The sequence below is a fragment of the Pangasianodon hypophthalmus genome, chromosome 5, assembly GCF_027358585.1.
Source record: "Pangasianodon hypophthalmus isolate fPanHyp1 chromosome 5, fPanHyp1.pri, whole genome shotgun sequence".
NCBI classification, from domain to species: Eukaryota; Metazoa; Chordata; class Actinopteri; order Siluriformes; family Pangasiidae; genus Pangasianodon; species Pangasianodon hypophthalmus.
The window spans coordinates 15,784,188-15,807,069 of NC_069714.1; the positions used below are offsets into that span (position 1 = coordinate 15,784,188).

Sequence of the window (22,882 nt, forward strand, 5' to 3'; positions counted from 1 at the left end):
GAATTTTACACAAATGTGGTGTGATAAATGTTGATGATTGGTGATCAGTTTTCTGTGAGGAGATGTTTATTTAGCATTTTTGGAAGGAGCCTCCAGTGTCAGCACTTTCTGACATTACAACAAATTGTTGGCACATTGCTGTGGTATAAGAGTAATAAACCACTTCAGGATGCCCTGTTATTGGAAAATAATCAACTTTATAGTGGTGTTACTATTGTTTATTTTCCTGTAGCAATACCTCTTATTTTCTTTAATTATTCCCACATTTTAACAGACAAAAATAATTAGTTATCAACAAATTAAAATAATTTTTAGCAAAAAAAAGGGGGGTTAAAGTCATGACAATATTTACTTCATACAAATGATTATTATAAAAATACTACTATACAAGAGATTACAAAATGAGGTATGTTTCACCCAACATACTTGCTGACCATTCAATGCGCCAAAAGCTGTATTTGTGAAAAAAAACTTTAAAAAAAGGGTTTTGAGAAAAATGTTGCTGAAAAACAGCTGCAGGAATTTTAACATATTTATAGCCAATATGTATGGGAGTTGCTTGAATAAGAAATTCAAGAAGTACAACTGTGGCAGCTGTGACATCAAAATGTCACAGCGCGGGTCTTCAGACTGCAACTTGGAATTCATGAGTATCAGTTTCAGTGCGGAAGCCAGACCATCACTCCATCACTCTTCCAGACCTGGCCAGTCGTAACAGCACCCTTGTGCATCTCATTGCCCTCAGACAGAGGGAAACAGAGCTAGAGATGCATTTTAGCAGATCCTGACCTTTCTGGAAGAACAGCGGAAGAGCATGGGAAAGCGAGAGGACAAAATGTGACTAATCCAGCAGACTGCTTAAAGGACTACTAAAGTTTTCACTACGTATTATTCATGATGGGTTATTTAGCAATCTGACATTTTTAATGGTGATTTATAGACCAAATATAAATCACCATTAAAATGTAAAGTTGATTGCCTTTAAAACGAAGGCTAATTCTTGGACAGCTCTGCTTATTTATGTAAATTGGATCAATGCCTGTAGAATATTGAAAAAAACTTGTTGTTGAGTGGCCGAAAATCCTAGGCACTTTTCTGTAGCTGTGTGTGAGATGTTCCAGAAACCACTTCAGCCTCAACAATCCTCTGAAACGCAGTGTGCAGCTCATTGTTATTCCTGATATTCATTCATAGATAAGGAAGTTGTCAAACTGTGGTGTCATTTCAGCGTTCTTACTGTCTCCCCGGTTTGGCAATGTGGCAGTGATCTGATGCGTCACTGTTTGCAGGGAAAAGAGTCAGCTTCACTGTGGCCGCTCTTTCCCCTCAGAAAGCATTACTCTCTCTCCTTTTCATCAACAGATGGGATTTCTAATGCACAAGCTCTTCACCAAAGCACATCTCTTAATTTCCTTGCCTTATAAACTTATAATGTTACAATCTATTCTAGCAACTTTATACCATGTGTCATCTTGTTCGAACTGTTTATTGTTTAATTCCCAGACAGAATTGCAATGTCAATGAATATTACTTATGAAAGTTCATTTCATGCATCAGTAATATGTTGTAACAGAGATTTTCATTTTTCACATCCTTTTCCTGTGGCGTGTTATCAAGCCCAGGCAATGTAACTTCACATGCCTGGTGCAAAAATTTTATCAAAAGAAAGTCATACATTTACATTCAACATTTCCAACATTTATGCATAACAGCAAAAAAAAAATATGCAGACTTTTTTTTCAATTATTCTCCATTTTTCTCCCCAATTTGGTCACCTGTTATTTCCTAACATGTGCTTCCTTTGAGACCTGTGAAGCCAGCAAACTGCATATTTCTGAACTGCTGCTCATGCTGTGGCACATGGCAGTGTAACACAAAAGGAGGAAAGACTTATATACCCTCTTCTGCATTCCTGGGCTCACAGATGATGTCGCTGAGATTGACAGAGGAGAAAGAGTATGCCATCCCTCCTACCCAGAGAGAATGGCCAATGTTTCTCCCCAATTTCCTAGCCACAGATGGTCGTAGCATTTTTTTAAATTTTTTTTTTGGGGGGGTATTCAAACTAGCAGAATCTCCCAGTGATACAGCACTATAACATATAACACTTCTCTGTTGCACCACTTGTGAGCCAAAATTGAGTTTTAATGACAGTAATATACTTTTGCCAGAACAATATAAAAATGTTTTTATTAAGGCTACTTTACAACCTTGCCTTGGCTGTCTTGCTTAGAACCTCATGTTCTGTGAGGAGACAGTGTAACACCATGGTAAAGGCAGTCAGTCTGCATAAAGATGTCTAAAACCTTGCTAGGTAAGTGTGATTTTCTTAAAGTTTGATCAAGTCTTTGGACAGCTACGTGGCATAGCAAAACAGACATAAGCCTAATCAAATCAGTGTATGTTCAGATGCTAACTGTTAAAATGTCAACCATGCTCCTGCACCATCACATCATCCTCAAAACAGACATTAATAACAAGAATTTTAGTCAACAGAACAGAACTGATTGAATGAATCATTTTGATTTTCCCACCTCATTTCCCATTGTAAAGTTACTGTTTAGTTTTTTACAATTTGTCAGTAATGTTTTTCCATAAATAGATGGAATGAAATCTTTAAGTGCAGTTTTCTAACTTTTGGGGTTTCCAAACTTTAAAATGCTAGAACTTTATTTCTGCTTGAGACCAGATGTGCAATTTGCAAATGTGCAATTAAGACACCAATTTCAGTTCAGGTAAACCTATTGTTTCAGAACTACTGTATATTATAATAGAAAATGGCAAAGTTTGACCATGTGAAAGGTTTTCCCAGGCCACCACCCATATAATTAAAGCAAGTGTGTGAATATCGTATATTTTATTTCCCCACATGATTTTAAAACCCAAATTACTGCAAACTTTCATATTCTAGGAAAGTACTTGCTGAGTGACACCTGCTAAACGATTTAATTCCAAACTGACTCATTAATGATCACATACAGTTCTCTCTGGTGCCTCATTCAGATAATGAGAGCTAAGCCCAGAGAAATCTGGATATTACAGCATTCCCAAATAGTCATGGTTCAGATCATGGGTGTCACAGATCCCAGTAAATCAGCCTGACCAGCTGGAGCTCCAGTGTGTGTTTCAGGGCCTGGTGTAAAACTCCTCCAGTCCTCTTCCAGGTACAACAACATCTGCCTGATGAACTACGTCAGGCCTTCACATTCCCAGCCAGGGTATTACAGATTGGGCTGACAACAAAGAACCACATTCATTCCATACCACTGTGGTCAGATTGTGAAAAGTTTATTAATCCTCTGCTGTGCTTTGTTAAAGAGTGAATCAGAGAGGAAGCACTACATGCACTCCATAATTCAGAATGAAGGTTTATACTTGACCTTTAAGCTTCCTGCTTCTGAGAACGGTTAGTTAGCTCTGTAATTCTGTCCTGTGATGATGCTTAGCAATCTTGGTCTTCTGAGATGAGGATTACGAATGTAATGTATACTTTATGCCACAGCATGGGTCACGTCTCTGTTATAATTGGATTGCAAGAGCCAACCACCATTTTATGAAGTACACAATCATATATATTTTTTCTCTTCTCTTCTTCCGGTATTACAGAGAATACAAAAAGAACACTGAACGTTACTGTCCTCTTACAAGGACAATTAGGCTGTAGGTTTAGAAGAAAAAAATACAAGATTTCTATTTTGATTATGTTAGCAAAAATAGTGCTGAGTGCACTCTCCCCACTCCTTCTGATTGTATAACAAAGTCAAAAGGAGTTATCCAATTGAGCAAATATAATTGTGGTTTGTAGTCTCTTTTTTACTGTGGGTGGCTTGATAATATTTTTGAGGTATAGTTTAAATGAAATTATATAAAGAAAAACAAAACATCAATAGCTTGATGTTAGCTTTTAACTGTAGTGGTTTTTAAACTTTCAATTCTTGTGTTCTTTAACCTTTCAGTCTTCTGGAACTCCAACTGTCTTGATAACAAGAGTTTGTGGTATATGTGAACAATAATTCACCCTAATTTAACTTTATCTCAAAAAATATATATATATTAAAAATGCTTATATGTCATTTTTACAGATTTTAGACTCTGTCAATTTTTTTTTTTTGTCAAAATAACTATTAAGAGCCTTTATGTTATTATAACATTTACATTTACATTTATGGCATTTATTATAACAGTTTTTACTGTGTTTTACTATTTACAATAACATCAGGTAATTTCAGCACAACATGTAATTTGAATGATATGTAAATTACACATTAACAATTAATAAAATTAAATAAAACCATTCATATCATTCAAATTAATTATTATTATTAGTAGTAGTAGTAGTAGTAGTAGTAGTAGTAGTAGTAATATTTATGTTAATGTAACATTAATTTAAGGAATTCTGCTAAACCTTTTTTCTTAACATAAAGAGAAAACATCTGTGCAGTAACAGAGCCTGGTGGAAACTCACATGTTTTCCTGTTGTGACACCTACTGATACTTTGAAAAAATTACACCTTTACACTGGGAGTGGAACATTCTGTGTTGTGCAAATTAGAGGACTTTAGGGGACTACGTAATGCGAGTGTCAGTAGATTAATAAAACACTGTACAATTTTGGACCCTTTTGTACACGACTGTATAGAAATGATGGCATATAAATCTTTTTTGGTACTGTGTTGGTACTGTCTTCAAGATGAAATGTAAAAGAAGATGGTGACAGTTAAAAATAGCTTTAAAAAAAATATTGTGTATAATTTAAAGAAAAAATTATGTGCTTCATGTTCAACAATTGTTTTAGTAGAAGAATGGGAAAGTTTCCCAAATGAACAGTATCACGGTGGGTAGAAAAGTGGCATCACTGTATAGAAAAAAATAATAGTTAGATGTGATAGCGTGAAATAAGAGAAGTAAAATGATCATTTTGTTATAAAAGCTTTATTTAGGTTTGTTGGAATTGTACATCTAACTTTCGGATTATCGGATTTGTTTGTCAGTAGCTTTGTCTATGCATTAAGGTAAACTGCTTTAGAGCTGGCTGAGAAACGGGAAGCTTTCAGTTACCAGTTCTCTGCTGTATCTCACCTGCTTATCCTTTCTGACAGGCTGAATACAGTGGCTTTATTGGGGCAAGCGTTCACACTGGCAGGCGGTTTATACAGGAATCCTGTAATCTCTTTGAATCAGGTGATGATTTATGGCACACTGTATTCAGTTTCCAGTGTGTGTCAGTGTTACTTTGACAGTCACTTGTAAACTGAACTCGTAAAACACACATAGATGTGTCTGCTGGCTAACGTCAGCTGCAGATACTTCAAATCTCTTTCACATCTTTCATATAGCTTAAGGCTCCACACTGACTTGGCACAGTGATTGTCTGTATTACTCATTTTATTTACTGGAGTTTATGTGATTTTTGACTGGTTCCTATTCCAATCACTATGGCTGACTTGCTTGTTCAGTGTTAAATGGCATCTGATAACATTTAAATGACATCTCATATGGCACTAATTTACATAGAGGTGCACTGGCTAGGGATCTTTTTGTACACAGCAGGCAGTACAAGTATTATATCATGCATGAAAAAATTATTTATTGAAGAGGAAGATCTCAGTCAAACATAGTAGTAAAAAAAATAATTTTCTGGAATATTTGCTTTAATTGCTGCTATAAATATAGACAATGAATGGTGTATGTGAGGAGAAATAAGTATTCGTTGACTATTGATTTTGTTATTTAATATACTTCTAGTGCATATATCCACTTTAAATTTAGACACATAATGTATTTTGTCTATGTACTTATAAATATGAACAAAAACGTATGTATTCATGAGCATATCAAAGATATGTTTAAAAAAACGAAATTGAAAGTATTCGGACACCACATATTCACAACATCATTACTCATTATGTTGTTGGCAATTACAGCTTTGAGATGCCTATGGTAAGAAATAGGTAGCTTTTTGCAGCATTTTGGTTTGACCCATTCTTCTTGGCAAATCATCTTTAATTCCCCAGGATTATCAGGGTCCCACTGATGACCTTACAATTTAATACATTTTATCCTTCATAAATTTTCAGCGAGATTCAAATTGGGAGATTGGCTAGGCCATGCAAGGCTTTCTTCAGTTATTTTGGCTGTATGGTTGGGGTCAATGTCTTGTTGAAAGGTTTTGGGTGAGGTAGGCTGTAGGAATGGAGATGATTGTGGTGCAGTTCATTGCTTATAGTTCTCTGTGTAACTGTTGCTCCTACTGCTTTCAGGCTGTCATGCAACTCTTTTCAAGTAATTGCTGTCTTCTCTCTTACTTTATAATTGGTCTGAGAGTGCTTTGTACAATGTTGTGTGGTGCACCTGTCCAGGGGACGATTAATTGTGGTTCCATGAACTTTCCACCTGCATATTATTAATCCAGTTGTATGTCAGAGATGTTTAATGTCTTTGCTATGGCTCAGTTGCTTTCTTTAGTTCAAATGTTGTTTAATAATGTTATAATAATGTTGTCCATGAGAACATTAGGAAGCTCCTTTACTTCCTAACCCATGGCAATATCTTGCATAAGGAAATCTTTGCAGCATTTATATCTAGAACTTGATTTTTATGTGTGTGTGGTGTGTGTGGTGTGTGTGTATTTTTATGCTTATGAATACTGTACATACTTATTTACATATTTACATACAAAGTAAAATTATATTATGTGTGTAATTTTAAAGTAGATTTAATGTGGATATGTGCACTGGAAGTATATTAATTTTTTTTAAAGTATCCGAATACTTATTTCCCCTCACTGTAAATGCCTTTTCCCAGTCAAATATCTTATTGAAAACTGCTAAAGAAGGGCTCAGTATATCCTATTGTACTTCATATCTGTAACAATAGGTGGCAGATTACTGCTACTGTTACTGATTCTGGATATCCTATCCCAGGAGTTGAGCCAATGGAAAAAAAAAAAAAACAATGGCGACTACAAAAGAGCCAAAAGAATAGCTTGCTAAACAAAAGTTCACATAAAGAAACCCCATAAAGTCCACTTACTGCTGATAGATTATGGTCCAGTTCATTTTTGAAAACCTGATTAACTATTAATTGAGGACTTACTTGTAAAATCAAAATTAACATAAAAGGTTTTTTCTGTAAATATGGTAGCGCCGTCTTTATACCATTTCTTTGGTACAGTATTGTTCTGGATAAGTGTTAAGCAGCTCATGAGACACACCCAGATCCCTATTTCTCAGTGTTTTCTTCCTCAATATGTCATCTGTCATCTGACATAACACTTTCACTCCATTCATCTAAATGAATAATGGAGATTTTACTGTTTACAAATATAGATTTGTATTTACAGTATGAATGCTGATATTGTGCAGAACAATCAGGTTTAACAACACTGTGGCATTTAGGAAAATTATAGCATAACCTGGATAGCATACCCTGTAAACATTATATCATAACCTGTTACACTGTCCTAGAAATTATATAAATTATATAAATTATTATTCTATTTATGTTAATGTTCTGTGTCACATAACTTAGTGACATCATAAGACATCTTCTTTTTGAATGAATTCAGAAACCACACTCATGATATGCATTTATGTACACACTATGTATTTAAATTAAAACTCGAAATGAAATGGGGTTGGCCATAGTAAAAAATTTTTAAAAAAAATTTTAAAAAAAAGATAGTGTAGTGTAGAAATAAAATACTTCACTGTCATACATAAATAAATTGTTTTCTACATAACTATAATTAAACATGAGCCTTTGGGTCATTAGTAGCTACATATCACAAGTCTGGTGTCTTGACTCTACAGAAATGTCATAAATTGAGCTAGGGTTTTGCTTTTATCACAGACATTGTCCATGCTTTTATACATTCCACAAGTTCTCTCTCTGTTTTCACAACCTAAGCCCTTCATACAATACAGTATGTCCTGCTTTATGCCCATGGGCAGCAGCAGCAACACAGTCTTCTTAAAGGGTTCTTCTTCCTATATCTGGAAGCCATTTTGAATTTCTCATTACAAACCATCACATAGTCCACAGTCTTTTCAACATTGGCCTGGATATTGTCAATTTGCACTCCTTGCTCTTCCACAAGCATGAACACATCTAGAAAGAGTTCTCTCAGGTCCTTCATGTTGCTCTCAAGGGTGAGCAGTTCTTTATGGCGCTGCTCTATCTCAGATAACTGTGTGCGAGTGATCTTGACATCCACCAGGATGTTCTCGTTGAAAACATCCCACTTACCCTGCTCCACCATGTTTTCCACTTCTTCCTCTGAAACCTCTCGGCCAGAGATCTCCAGCTGCCTGATGATGAACTGCTTGCATTTGTCTTGCTTGCTCAGGAGTGAGTCATTGTACTGACGCATGACCTCCTGGAACCGACGGAAGAGCGCATCATGCTGGGCACGTTGGATCCGGGCTGTGGCAGCTGACGCTCCCAGTTCAGTCTCAGTGAGCTTCGCCTGCTTTGAGAGGGCATCAAGCTTCTTACGCAAGCTCTCAGCCTGCAGCTTGATGTCCCGAGTGAGGCTGCTCTCTTTTTTCATGACGCTGAGACGCCGCATGGTGGCCACGAGGTTTCTCTGCTGCTGACTGAACTTCTTAACCTCAGCCTCCAGCTCTTCAAGGCTGTCACGGACACGTTTGGCCTCATCCAGGAAGTTCTCCAGCACAGGCTCAGTCTCAGCTTGTGGCCAGCGGCCAATGAAGGACATTGGCTCTTCATCCTCATCTTGGGTGAAGGAATTACCTTCTTGAAGTTGCTGATTTGCTTTGATCTGCAGACGCAGCTCTTCTAAGCGATCCTTCATGACTAAAGCTCAGAGAGGAAGACTTTGGAGATAATAGGTGGTGTTGGTGTTCTGTAATTGAAGAACAAGTCAAAGAAGAAGTCAGTGAAAAATATGTTCCTACTGACATCATTTTCAACATATATATGATAGGGGTAAGCAAATATTGTACTGTGTAAATATTGAAGGTGGGTTTACACAAAGGCCATTCATTGTATAAGCTGTAGTCCCATGATACAAAATGGCTTGTTTTTTTGTTTTTTCCTCATTATGCAATCAAAGATTTTCCTTTTACTCAAAGCTGTTGATTCTGGTGACCATAGTGTGTACGCACCATCATTACACATTTGTATACAATAGTTTAGGAGACATTTCTGAATTTTTAGTTCTGCTGATAGAAAAAGATCTCCATGCGAGATGCAGTCATGTTTAAGGTTTTTTTTTTTTTTTTACCCAAGACAAACTTCACTGGGATTTATTTTTTTCTACACTGACCTGTGTATTTTCAGTGGAAAGAAATAGAATTCATTGCTAATAGTATTTCTTACTTACAGTAAACATGTTGCACAATATCTCTGCGTGATATTAAACAGAGTACTGGTGGATATTCACTTACTAGATGGATTTTAAACAGTGAAGACTGCTAATACCTTTCCTGTATGTGTGTGACTCCTATAACTACCTTAGAAGGAAGGCTTCTAAACATAAACCTGGACTTTGTTTTGTTCTCACTGCACCCTGTTCCTGTGTGAGAGATCTCCGCTTACAAAATGTTTCATGTTCGGTTTTAATTTGTTCTGATTAAATTCACTATAAACGTTTACACAAAGCATCCTTTTGTCAAAGGTGGTAAAAGTACTGAAATTCTTTACTCAAGTAAATATGCAATTAGGCTATTTATCTAAAGAAATCCTCATTAAAAGCTAAATTACAGCTTCACTTAAGTTAAAGTAGTAAATTATAATGTCTTAAATGTACTAAGAGTGTGAAAGTACAAGAAAGATTCCCAAAAGAAAAAAAGCTTCCATCTTTAAGTCACACACTTTTAGTTTTTTAGATACCGATGGTAAATTAGTGTCTCTTTCACCAACAAACCAGGGAATGTGGAAAAATATTAGCAAACCAGGGAATGTGGAAAAATATTAGCAAACCAGGGAATGTGGAAAAATATTAGCAAACCAGGGAATGTGGAAAAATATTAGCTAAGGCTAACTAACAGTAGCTTTATTCCTAAACTCTCAAATGATAGCTAGCACAATAATAACTCTGATGATACAAATGCTAATAGCTAGCTGTTACCTAGTAATACCTAGTGCCTTAATAAATATAATATGTAAGCATAAAACATAGTAGAAATTAAACAATTTGTAGAAATATGGTAAGCAAAAGTCAAAAATATTAGCTGAAAGAAAAACCTCCAGATACTTAAAAATCAGACGTAGAGTAACAAAATAATTGTCTATATCTGTATATTGTTGACAGTGTATCTCAGCTTTACACTGGTCGGTTAAAATGTGTGTCTTTCAGAACAAACATGAGTTACACATTAGCGAAATATATTTAAATCCTAAATAAAATGCATAAAATGAATAGGTGTTTATGTTTTTATGCTCAAGCCATATACATAATTATATATATATATATATATATATATATATATATATATATATATATATATATATATACATACTCTTATGACAAATGGCTTCTTTGATTTACTTAGTATACTTTCTTATCCAAAATTATGATGTGATTAATCAAGAAATGGTCCTACAATGTGTGTAGCTACTATAACATGTAATTTACACCAACATGGCCAATAGTTTCTCACAGGTAGAAAAGGATGTGATGCTCTTGGACATGTTAGTTTGTCTGGTATTGTATCCTGAATGCCAAAAAAAGCTTAGATAAAAATCTGTTTCCATAGCCTTTATCCATATGCAAACATTTTCAGCCAAAATAAATAGTAATGTTATTGTGTCATATTTATATAATTATATTTACCATGCACAATGTTTATCCATCCATGTATGTGTCCTGAAAGGAATATTTCCTACCTTCAATCCATCTGAGAATAAGTACTAACTGTATTTGGAAATATGTAGTATATAAATGTGATATTTTCCTCTCCCAGCTTACCTCTTATGTTTTAGTCCCAGGAGGGTTGAATGACGCTGCATCATGAGCCCATAGAGAGAAGACACTATCTTGGTTCCTCAGAGGTATTCTCCACATCAGCCAGGCTTTAAAGCAACTGCCAGGAATAAAACTCCCTCAGCTTCTGCTAGTCTCAGTTACACAGTCCAGACTCCTGGGAATTCTGGTAGAGCTAGTTTCCAACCACACCTACTGTTACAGTTAGAACTTTGACCAATAGAGAGTGAAGATTTTAGGCTGTCTGAAAAAGGAGGAGTGACGTGAATAAGCACAGCACTGAAAGAACACATGCAGTGCCTGAGCACAGTTCCTGGGCATAATGTCATTTAAGACAACAAAAAGCTCATTGAACTGATCTGATTACTTCTGACAGCGTAATCAGAATTCCTAGAGGCTGCTGGAAATAGCTGTTGGAGTATTCCCTAACAGCCACATAACACACGCACACACACACACACGCACACACACACACACACACACAGAGTTATACTATAACTTTGTGAGGTACTTCCACTGATTTCTGTATTACTGTAAGTAAATAAAATTAAGCTCACCACTAACCTCAGTGAGAGAGGTTGACTGAGAGGTTGTCTAATCATAACTTAATATATGATATGATCCTTTACATAAAGAAGAACGTTTACATCTTAACCTTTACATATCTTAAAAGAAGAAAAGAAAACCACTACAATATGTTGAAGAAACAACTGTCATTTTTGTCATTGATTCCTGATGCCTTATAAATATCCCCTCAGAGAAGGAGATAAATTTCAGCTTATTATTTTTAAAGCATATCTTCAGTAACTAGTAGGATTTCTTCAGTAAAAACAAAGAAACCAGCAGGAAAGGTAGAATAATGCAGTTACTAGTGAAAACAAATGTAAGTCTGAGCCTGCTGTCAGGTCCTGGGAGTTTAAGGGGTTAAAGACCTTGAGAAGTTTCTCTGTCAGATTTGTTTGGGAGTAAAATGTACTTTCAGAAATATGTTGCTTTGTTGCAGTAGGCTGAGGGATTCAGTGAAGCTACATCTATCTTTCTAACCATTTGGCAGCCCTTATAAAGAGAACTAAAATGATGGTCCAGGATACATCAACAAGAAAGAAAGCTGCTTTTCTTCATCCCTGGAGAGACACATAGAGTTAAATGACAAATGTATGCCATATTCCCCAAAATAAATCTTTAAGCAAGTCTTTTAGTGGCCAGCTTTTAGAATTAGAAATAAACCTGGTGGCATGAGTGTAAGTGCCATTGACAAAATGTAAATAATATTGAAGTATAACACGTTCAGACCATCTTAAAAAGTCCATGTTGTATACAGTATACAGTATTTACACAAATAAGGAGATATATGAAAGCTTTTCTGCCCCACACACAGAAAGGCATGAGTCAGACGTACTTTGGGTCAAAAGAACTAAAGGTTTAGAACAAAGACACAGTAGTTAAAGGAAGCAAGAAGGAACAAATAAAGGACAGAACTGATTCAGACCAAGCAAGATATTGTGTATTGTTACACCTAAATTTCTTATCTTGTCATAAAACATGTGGAACAACAGAATGTAATTACTGATAAAAAAATCAGATGTCAGTGTTTGTGCTGTTTGTCTTGAAGACTGTGCTACAATTCACTAAATGATTAAGCAGAAAGTGGAGAGTAAAGCAGGAAGTTGAAAGTAAATAAAGGTGTAACTGAATACAAAACACCCCTATAGCTCCAACCACAGTGACTCAGTTGTAATACAAACCTGTAGCACTGTTCACCTGTTTCCAAGGAATACAAACAGCAACTTGACAAAGAATATATATTGCTTTTTAATAAAGACCATTCAGCAAATTTCCTACCCAAATAAAAATACAGCATATGTTTAAAGACCTTCTATACAGTATAAATGGCTATAACATTTATGATATTGTATTCATTGTTAATTATTGCTACGGTAGGAATAAAGTCAGGAGAAAACTTATGTACACACGTGGCCACTGGAACCCCACAGAATGAACATTATTCTTGAAACATCTAAGAATTTTGAATATGGTTTCATCTTCACTCTGCTTACTGATGAGGGACCTCTACGTCTGAGAAACTTATTTGTGAAGTATATTGCAGTTACTTCTTTGCTGGATATATTTGTATATGAAATGAGTAAACAAAACTCTTGAGCCAAGAAAATAGTGTTGTAGGTAGTATACACTGCCCTCTGCTGACCATATTAAGAACATACATTGTTGACTGAGTGAAGCTGGTTTATAATCTAATATAATGGAATAATGATTTTTTAATCTTGTTTGTTAATTTCGTTATCCTGTGTGTGACCTACATTTGACAAGATTCATTCATTCATCTTCAGTACGCACTTCCTGGTCAGGGTCACAGTGGATCAGGGCCCAGCACACACATTCTCACCTTTAGTGCAGACGTGCAGACCATCTGCCTACTGGCATGTTTTTGGGAGGTTGGAGGAAACCAGAGAACCAAAGGAATCCCATGTGGACCTATAGTATTTGGCAATAGCCACAAATAATATTAATAACCAATTTAATGTAAAGACTTTAATAGTATTATATCACCATTATACCACAGCATGGTTAAATTCTCGATTCTGATTGGTCAGAAGATTTTTATTTTATTACTTTTGTATAACAGAATGGCTCAGACAGTAGTGCCAGCTGTAACATAAACGATAGGTTCATATTAATGCACTTGTTCTAATATGGTATTATTTCTATAGTAACAGCTCATACACAGGGACTTGTACAGTGGACAGTCCACAGAATCTAAAACTAATAATAAACAGATTTTAAAAAAAACAATAATGTGGTGTTGTTTAACAAAGAAAAACATATGCATTGATGTGGTGAAGGTTTTTTTGTTAGGAGACATTTATTTAACATTTATGGAAGTCAGAGTTTTATAACAGTCACAGTCACAAAGTTTCCCAGGAGAGGACAGTCTTGAGGACAGAGTTTGTGCTTTCTGGATTCTCAGTAAAAATGACAAGCTGTGCCTTCTGAGCGAAAGAAAGAGAGAGAGAGAGAGAGAGAGAGAGAGAAGGAGATACTGGTGATGGAACAGCTTCTTAGTGTTATTATAAGATAAGTGCTAACAGGAACTAACTTACTAACTCCTGGAAAGTTAAAACTAACTTTATATGGTTAAAAAATGAGAGGTGTCTTTCATTAATAAATGAAATGTTGTGATCATTGGCAAAATCACTGTGTTATAAGTGGAATAACACACTCCGTATACCATTTGCCATAATTAACTGGTCTCTGGTGCAGGGCTCTGCCCCATGTTCTGCTCTTCCAGGGGTGTCTGAGCCTTTCCCTCCTCAGACATGCCCTGGCCTACAAGACAAAGAAGACTAGAATTAAACTAACAGGATTTATTGTCTTCATAACCTCACTGATATGATGTTACTAAAATTTGAATAGCATAAACTATACAAGTAGGAATGCAAACAAAAACGATTTATGAGATTACAGTAAAATTACTGGCAGAAAACACTGGCTGGTCCAGTCAGTACAGCTATTTGGACACACGGTACAGGCATACCCGAAGAGGCATTATCCTTTAGACATGGTGGATCAGAGATGTGAGATGATAAGCACATCAAAGCTTTGGGTTTCCATTTTAGAACAGTGGTAGTGACAAGTTCCTCCTCTTCTGCGTCTCCTTTATCCTGCAGGCCAAAGACTGACGTGATGAAAAGTTGCACTGATGCAAACTTACACTATGTACTTATTACAGGTGTAAGACATATTAAGACATATGAAACTCCAGTGACTGACTACAGATTCTCTTCAATCAAACCTTCTAGCAACAAGAGGTTAGGTCTTTTACGTTCACAAGCCCTTGTTGGCATGCACAAGGGCAACAGTGCAACTATACTATAGATGAAAGGCACAGCAACAGACTGTCATTAAACCACTGCCACAAAACCTCTTCTCCAAAGACTGCAATGGAAATAAAGCGCACCCCCTGAGGAGGGTAGGGGGAATGCAACTTCACAGTCTTCTCATCCTTAATGGTCCTCTCATTTAGTACTGGCTGGAGTTTCAGCAGGGGGAAATGACTTTAATCAGTAACACTATTCATTAATCTGACACACCCAGCACACCACACTTTACATCTGAATTACAGCATTGTTTGATATGTTCATTTCCTTTCACATTTTTAGATTTCAGACACACTGCCCTACCTTCATTCCTGGAACACACCAGAAACACACACAGCCTTTACCTGATCTACCCGCAGATACTCCCCATGCTGCTCACATCCAACGTCAAACACATACTTCCCTGCACCTGAGGGCTGCAAAAAGCTTTAATAAATAAGAGGAAACTAAAACAAGTGTGTGCTCTTTAAGTAAAGGGTTTGTTGAGGGGAAACGACCAGAACTTACATTATTGTTGTGAAAGTTGCCCTGGTATTTGTGGATTAGATAGATTAACTCTCCCACTGACTCCATCTTACCATTAACCCACATGCCAGCATACTTAGAACCCGTTTCATGGTATGTGTACACACCTTGCCCATGTCTGTGAGACAGACAGGGAAGGAAATGTAAGAAAGGTAGCAGATAAATACCTATATATATATAGTATGTATAAGACAATACCAACATATACATAGACTTACAATGAATATGTAATTTATAATAAATTCTACTGAGGGGCAAACTTCAAGCAAATTAAATCTGGAAATGTTATAGTTTGATATGTATAAGATATTAATAATATGTTTGAAATCAAAGGTTAATGATAGACCTTTGATGATGCAGCCAATCCCCATCATAGCTGTCTCCATTAGGGTATGTGTAAATCCCGTGACCCTGACGCTGGTCTTCCACCCATGAGCCTAACCCAAAGCAAGACACACAGACACTTAGTGTTACACACATTCACCTTGAAACTCCCCACATACTTTAAAAAACAGTATAGCAAACTCTCACCATCGTACTTGGAACCATCAGGGTAATAGAAAACGCCTTGTCCATGTTTCAGGTTCATGTAATACTCCCCTATGTATCGAGCCCCATTCTTAAATCTGTAGGTTCCCTGACAAAGCACACACAGAAACAGGTGACATTTATATGACAGCGCATGGTTCAGAGTTTAGATCCAGTCAAACAAAAATAAAGAACATAAAGACTTTTTAGATAATCTATAAATAATTATTATTAAATATGTATAGATCCACAGTATATATATATATATATATATATATATATATATACAGTGAATCATATAATTCAGAAAATAATCAGGCCTGTAAAAAAAAACCTTTTTTTTTTTTTATTTTTAAAAATTGCATTTATACACAGTGCCTTCACTGCTTCAGGTCATTAACACTAAAGGCAGCTCTGGACGTTTGCCATTGTCAGTAAATTTAACAATCCAAAACAAGACAGTCCTAAACTTTGGGGCCATTCAGACAATCTGACATACACCAAAACACTGTCTTTGATTTATAAAGCAGCAGAAATAGTTTATACTAACAGAATCCATTACAGAAGATGCTCTGCATGAGTTGTACTCTGTTGATCCATACCATTAAACTTAATCTGACTTAAGAAATCTTAATTACTAATTACCTAAAGGATTTTTTAATCAAAGGTTTTGGACATTTTACAGATGGAAGGCAGGTTTTCAGTGGAAAGATAAAGCAATTTAACTTCTAATTAACTTATATGTTAACTAGTTTACTTATACTTATAGTTAACTTATATTTTTGTCTGGGTCTTTTTTTTTTTAAGCAAAACATGCTAATCTTTTCTTGTCTCTTCTTTCATTTATGCTAAGCCAAAGTTTCCCAACCAGGGTTCGGGGTTCGTGGTGGCATTATAGGGGGGTCATAGACATGTCAATGTCACAGATTAAAATTGTAAAATATATAGATGTTTACAAGTTAAAGTTGTAATACCAAAAATGCATACATACACACACAAACACACACACACACACACACACACACACACACACACACACACATATATATATATATATATATATATATATATATATATATATATATATATAGTAAAGATGTTATATGAATATATGAAATATGAATATATTTCAGAAACTAATAAATGGCATGCAATGTGTAACATGTTTTGGCTTTAAATCATCATGTTGAAGGGGTTCAGCTGATAAAAGAAGGTTTGGGAAGCCCTGTGCTAAGCCACTGTAGTATCTGATTCAGTTCATAAACAGCACACACAGGGTTCAGCATGTTTTAGCAGTCTCTGTGTAATACCTGTCCACATCTGCTGCCTCGCTCATACATTCCCTGGTAGATGTCTCCATTAGGCAGCATTGCTCTCCCTGCACCATGCCTCTCTCCTGCTTCATTCCGCTCACCTTCATACTCCTTACACACACACACACACACACACACACACACACACACGGTGATTAGGTATAATAGACACCTTACTCCACAACTGACCGTGAAAATGCCCCAAGGAAGTTGACCTACTTACTCCATGAAATGTTTGCTCATCTTCAAATTCCTCAGATCCAGCGTCCGACATGTTTATTCTCCGTTAACACGCTGATATCCGCTACCAAACTAGCCACCTGCACAGAGCGACGATCCGTTGCGCCTGCCGTTACCATGACAACGCGCGTGTTGCCCTCGCCTAGAACAGACATGCGCAGTACGTTAGTCTTTTACAGCAGATTTTTGAAATATGATTCCTATTATTTTAATATTTATAAATTACTGGTGGGATTTATCTTATCCTATTCATGCATAAATTAGTTTTTAGGGGCTATTATTATTATTATTATTATTATTATTATTATTATTATTATTATTATTATTATAATCGTTGTTGTTATTATTATTTAAAATTGCGTGATGTATGAATGTTATGAGTCTTGACGTTTTCTTCAATATTACTTTTATTAAAAAGTTATTGGATTGTCTATGTGTAGGAATCCTATGAGTAAAAAAGGGGATTCCTTCCAGTGTGTTTATAAACAGAAACTAACATTCAGGTCTAAAATATATAATGTTTATGACCAATGATTGAAAATATAACTTATACACTATATATCAATATTCTTTTTAGGAGTGTAAAAAAAAAAGCTAAGCGTTCATTGAACTCTGGCACATTTTATGTAGAAATTTTGTACATATACTAGAGACATGCTGCAGTGATAATAACAAATAGTTTAGAGAGCAAAAGATAGAAATCAGGATAATGATTTATGTTGAATGAATGTGATTATGTGAATCTTATAAACAGCCTTAAACTGACTGTCTGTGAGCTATGCATGACAGGGTTAAGATATCACTTGTACACACTGTTATTTCAGCTTGTGCAGTGTGCAGAGAGAGCAGCACACAGTGCCAGTGTGAGTCTCAGCACACACAGGACTTCTACAGCTGCCGTGTCACGAGGCTTGTTATTGGATTTAGAAACCACGTGACCGCAGTCATGTGGCGAAATGAGGAAGTGCCTCTGCCGCGGAAGACAAAGTTTCTGCACAGTGAAGTCTAACATGAGCCTTCAAACATGACTGTTAAATGTTTTTATTTTCTCATTCTGATCTGTTTCCTGGTTTTGATCAGTTCTCGGAATAGTAGTGGAAAGAGAGTTTGGCCTGTTCCTTACAGGTAAGATAACACACCTCCAGTCTTTCACCTTTAATTTATAAACTTCAGCCTGCAAGCTTTAATATGTGACTTCTGCATTTCCCCTCTCTGTTATTCCACTCTTTCTCAGTTTAATTAATGCTGAACAGTGTAGTAACCTGCATTCACTGCCAATGTTGTTATAAACAGGTGAATTATAATGTGTGTGAACTGTATGTTTTCCATGGCCTCCACCATGCCTCTATTCTGCTGAACAGAAAATATGCTGTCTAGAAGAGTGTTTCCAGGGATCTGTAAAACACAGCCACTATTATTAAAGTTATTTTCTTTTATTTGTTATTGGGTTATTTTCCTGTTATCAGCCTGTTTAACTGATCACTTGATTGGAATGGGTTTAATCCAAATATTAATAACTCCAAAACAAGGAAGCCTACAAATAATGTCAACTGGATTGTAATGTGTTCTGGTGAAGAGTTCAGAAAAACAAACAAACAAACAAACAAAAACCTTCCTGGGTCCAATAAATAGGCAGGAAATGATTGTACCAATCAAATAATGAGCCTAGTATTTTAAACTGAATTTATTTTACAGTTTTTATTTTACAGTCCCTGGCTGCCAAAAAAAAAGTTTGAGATCCCATGATCTAGATTGAATTCCTGACTCTGTGTGTGTGTGTGTGTGTGTGTGTGTGTGTGTGTGTATGTGTATGTGGGTGGGTAAATATCTAGGCGATTCGACCGTCGTCCTCCCACTGACCCTTACTGCCAAGCGCTTTACCCATTTTGCCCGACTGGAGACCCGGATGGTCGCATCCCCTACATGAGAGACAGCGATGTCATTTCCGTGTTTAGACTTCAAACTCCCGTGTGGGAATTCAAATATGGAGATCTTTTGGGGAAATTTGTAAGTTTATAACATAGTTGAAGTCTAATAGGCTTTATTATGATAAATAGCATTAACAATGCATCTTCTGTTTTCAGCATATAATGCATGATGCCATTGGATTTGCCAGCTCTGAGACAGGAAGAAACTATACCATGGAATGGTACGAGCTTTTCCAGCTTGGAAACTGCACTTTTCCCCATGTCAGGGAGGACATAATGGCTCCTTTTTGGTGCAATCAGGGTGCCGCCTGCTTCTTTGAGGGAATAGATGATGTGCACTGGAAACAGAATGGAACTCTGGAGAAAGTGGGAGAGATTTCTGGTAAGAAGTTGTGCACGTGTGCAGATGGTTTTAGTAATATTAGTTTATGATTCTGTGCTCAGTATGTCACTGTTTTCCGTCACAGGTGAGCAGTTTAATGATCTGGCACGGTGGGTTCAAGAGGACAACGAGACGGGGATTTATTATGAGACGTGGACAGTGAGGTCAGACCTAGGACCCAACTCAACCACATGGTTTGACTCGTATGACTGTTCACAGTTTGTACACCGCACGTACAGGAAATTGGCAGAACTAGGAGCCAAGCTCTCAAGCAAAACTCAGACAAACTACACCAAAATCTACTTGTTCAGCGGTGAGCCTACTTATCTTGGAGATGATGGCATCTTTGATCAACCCTCAATGAAAACTCTGGCCACAGACATCAGAAAGTTTTACCATTCTTTTCAGCCTCACCAGTCGATGTTTCAGTTCATCCTCAGCCTGGTGGAAGCCTATAAAAAAGTAGTGCTGGAGAAGACTTTCTATTTGTTCTACAACTTTGAGTATTGGCACTTGCCAATGAAGCCCCCTTACATCCAAATTACATATGAAGAAGTTCCTCTGCCATGATGAAAGCAGCCTTGAGTTTTTTTTTCTTTTCCTCTGTAAATCTGAGTTATGACAGTTTTGCACACGAAACAGTCATTTGTTACTTCTGATTACAGTCAGTGATTATTTCCACATGTTAAGCTTTGCTGGAGATGAGTAACAATGAAGTCATGTGTTCTGTTGTAAATACCAGTGCTGTTGAAGGCTCGATTCTGATTAGTCAGAAAGTGTTAATTCATTTTCTATAAAAGCACAGCTCAGACAGTAGATCTGGCTGCAAGGCAAATCACAGATTTATATGAATGTGCTCATTCTAATGTTATTGTTTATGTTGCAACAAATTCCACAGGGCCATGTATAGAGAATATTTCATGTAAACAGATTTTTAAAATGTCTGAAAGTGTTGAAGTTTATTTAACGTTTTTGGAAGGAGTCTCCACTGTCATTGCTTTGTAACAGTCAAGAAGTAGAATTGTGACTAAATTTTCTAACTCAGGAGTCTTCAGCAAGATAGGTTTTATGGTTTCTCCGTAACATAAACTGAATATTTGTTGTTTAATAACTAAAAAAAGAGAGGTTGGTGAGGGAACAATTTTTTATAGTGGTTATAACGAGTGATAACAGAAACTAACGTGTCACAGACAATTTTTGAAGCATTAAATGTAACTACAAACAAAAGTTTGATGTGTCATTAATTATATGTTCTTTAATTAATAAAATTTGTAAGCTTTGGCAGATTGTTGTGGTATAAAACACTTCCATTACATGCTATTATTGAAAAATAATCTGTGGACTGCCTCATGGGCTTCTGGGCTGCCTCACAACACCCTGTCATATTATTATAAAATAACAAGACAGCACACCCTCTCATGTTTTATTGTGTACATCACTAAAAAAAGGAATGTATAACCACAATAAATGTATATAATAATAAAAGTAATGTATCACCACAATAAATGTATATAATAATAAAAGTATGTATAACCACAATAAATGTATAACATTTAAAATAATCATTGAGTGCACAATAGAAATTTTATATAGTTTATTTGAACAATGGATGATGTGATGCAGGTTACGATGTTGGATTTGACTAAGCACAGACTCACAAATTAAAGTTTTCCCAAAGCCAACACAGCCTATTTATTTAACAGTTTTGATTAAATAACTCATTGGATACAGGACACTGCTTATGACATACACATAATAAACCCAAAACAGCCATTTCAACCAAAACTCTAAGTGACTTTTTCTCATATTCTCTTGGGTAAAAGCAAAACCAAAAAAATAAAATAAAAAAATCAAACAAAAAATAGAACCAAATTTATTTTTGTAGCACTGAGCTGTGGTAGAAACCAAGTGATTTCCTGCTTCTAAAGCTTTTTTCATTTATAGTCCCTTATTAGACCAAGCATCAATTCTATCAGTTCTGTGCTGATAGTCAGTGTTTTGTGCTCTATCCTAAATACTGTACGCATTATTTATATATTTATGTATTCAATGGGACAATGTCATATGGCAGTGTTAACATACATCATAAAGAACAATGGTCACTGTAATTAAATGGTTAAATGTAATAACCTGATCACCTGTAATAACCTCTAATAACCTTATATGATAATATAAAATCGGTGACACTTCAACCCTGAATAAATAAGTGTACCTTTTATATATCAAACAGTTTGAACACTGCTTAAATACACCAGCAATCAGAGTCAGAATAATGTTCTGCTTTACATCATAAAAACAATGAAATCAGGAAGAAACGCCTGTAAACAGTGTAGTATTTAGCACTAAAATATGTGTGGATGAACTGTTTTGCAAAGCAACAACTAGCATTTCTAAATGAATCTATAACACCCTGTTTATGCTAATTTGTTAAACAGATTATTATGCACTCGCCAGATCCAAATTATTTACAAAGTGCAAATAATAATAATAATAATAATAATAATAATAATAATAATAATTGCCACCTGCATCTTACCTTCTTCTGTACTTGCATGTAAGTTTCTGTAATTAATTTGGTGTGCATCTAAAGTGCCTTACAATAATATTGTAAAAATTCCAGTTTCGTTTCAGCTAATTGCTACATTTCTCACAGTCTGTATAACAAAGTCAAAATTCACCAGCCCATTTCCTGTCACTTGGCAAATGGCAAGCAACAGGTTTTTGATACATCACTTCTTAAAACACATAGAGGGAAACATAAGATACACGCTCTGAAGTAATAATCACTCAATCACCTACTAGAAAGTAAGGCTGGGCGATATGACGATGTAATATTGATATCTTAAAAAATATGGGTTTTTTTATTTAGAAATTAAATAAAGTTTATAGATAATCATCAGTTTTTTTTTTTTTTTTTTTTTGCAACACTGTTTCTTCAGAAAAAAAAAATCGTAATACATTATCATGGATTGTAGAAATGCCTTACAGGGTTGTTATGATATGTTTGTCATATCACCCACTCCTACTAGAAAGAAGCTACCTACTGACTGTTCCTTTATTAAAAAAATATATATATATATATATATATATATATATATATATATATATATATATATATATAT

General features: G+C 35.7%; 3 protein-coding genes across 4 annotated transcripts; 1 reads left to right on the forward strand and 2 right to left on the reverse strand.

Annotated features, from left to right (window-relative positions):
* Nucleotides 1–4,951: 4,951 nt before the first annotated feature.
* stx19 (syntaxin 19) lies at nt 4,952–11,289 on the reverse strand. The gene is made up of 2 exons (XM_026913001.3): nt 10,934–11,289; nt 4,952–8,866 (listed from the first exon to the last, which is right to left on the reverse strand). The coding sequence occupies exon 2, from the start codon at nt 8,813–8,815 to the stop codon at nt 7,937–7,939; it is 879 nt and encodes a 292-aa protein (XP_026768802.1). The 5' UTR covers nt 8,816–8,866; nt 10,934–11,289; the 3' UTR covers nt 4,952–7,936.
* Nucleotides 11,290–13,575: 2,286 nt separating this feature from the next.
* On the reverse strand, nt 13,576–17,575 carry rsph1 (radial spoke head component 1). Of its 2 annotated transcripts, XM_026912869.3 has the most exons (9): nt 17,434–17,575; nt 17,208–17,321; nt 15,901–16,006; nt 15,716–15,806; nt 15,352–15,487; nt 15,189–15,260; nt 14,502–14,628; nt 14,196–14,293; nt 13,579–13,956 (listed from the first exon to the last, which is right to left on the reverse strand). In XM_026912869.3, exons 1-8 carry the CDS (start codon nt 17,482–17,484, stop codon nt 14,208–14,210), a joined length of 783 nt encoding a protein of 260 aa, XP_026768670.3. In that variant the 5' UTR covers nt 17,485–17,575; the 3' UTR covers nt 13,579–13,956; nt 14,196–14,207. The 2 variants fall into 2 exon arrangements, with proteins under 2 accessions (XP_026768669.3, XP_026768670.3); XM_026912868.3 differs by having other exon boundaries at nt 13,576–14,293.
* An 814-nt stretch (nt 17,576–18,389) lies between these two features.
* On the forward strand, nt 18,390–21,486 carry cln5 (CLN5 intracellular trafficking protein). The gene is made up of 4 exons (XM_026912612.3): nt 18,390–18,575; nt 19,283–19,457; nt 19,535–19,760; nt 19,846–21,486. Exons 1-4 carry the CDS (start codon nt 18,475–18,477, stop codon nt 20,328–20,330), a joined length of 987 nt encoding a protein of 328 aa, XP_026768413.2. The 5' UTR covers nt 18,390–18,474; the 3' UTR covers nt 20,331–21,486.
* Nucleotides 21,487–22,882: the final 1,396 nt, after the last annotated feature.

Coding starts and splice junctions, on each gene's coding strand:
- cln5 (XM_026912612.3), top strand. CDS start 18,475: ATGACTGTTAAATGTTTTTATTTTCTCATTCTGATCTGTTTCCTGGTT. Junction 18,576..19,282: donor GTTTGGCCTGTTCCTTACAG/GTAAGATAACAC, acceptor GTAAATATCTAG/GCGATTCGACCGTCGTCCTC. Junction 19,458..19,534: donor GAGATCTTTTGGGGAAATTT/GTAAGTTTATAA, acceptor TTCTGTTTTCAG/CATATAATGCATGATGCCAT.
- stx19 (XM_026913001.3), bottom strand. CDS start 8,815: ATGAAGGATCGCTTAGAAGAGCTGCGTCTGCAGATCAAAGCAAATCAG.
- rsph1 (XM_026912868.3), bottom strand. CDS start 17,484: ATGTCGGACGCTGGATCTGAGGAATTTGAAGATGAGCAAACATTTCAT. Junction 15,807..15,900: donor TGATGGTTCCAAGTACGATG/GTGAGAGTTTGC, acceptor GCTTTGGGTTAG/GCTCATGGGTGGAAGACCAG. Junction 14,294..14,501: donor AAAGGATAATGCCTCTTCGG/GTATGCCTGTAC, acceptor TTTGTCTTGTAG/GCCAGGGCATGTCTGAGGAG.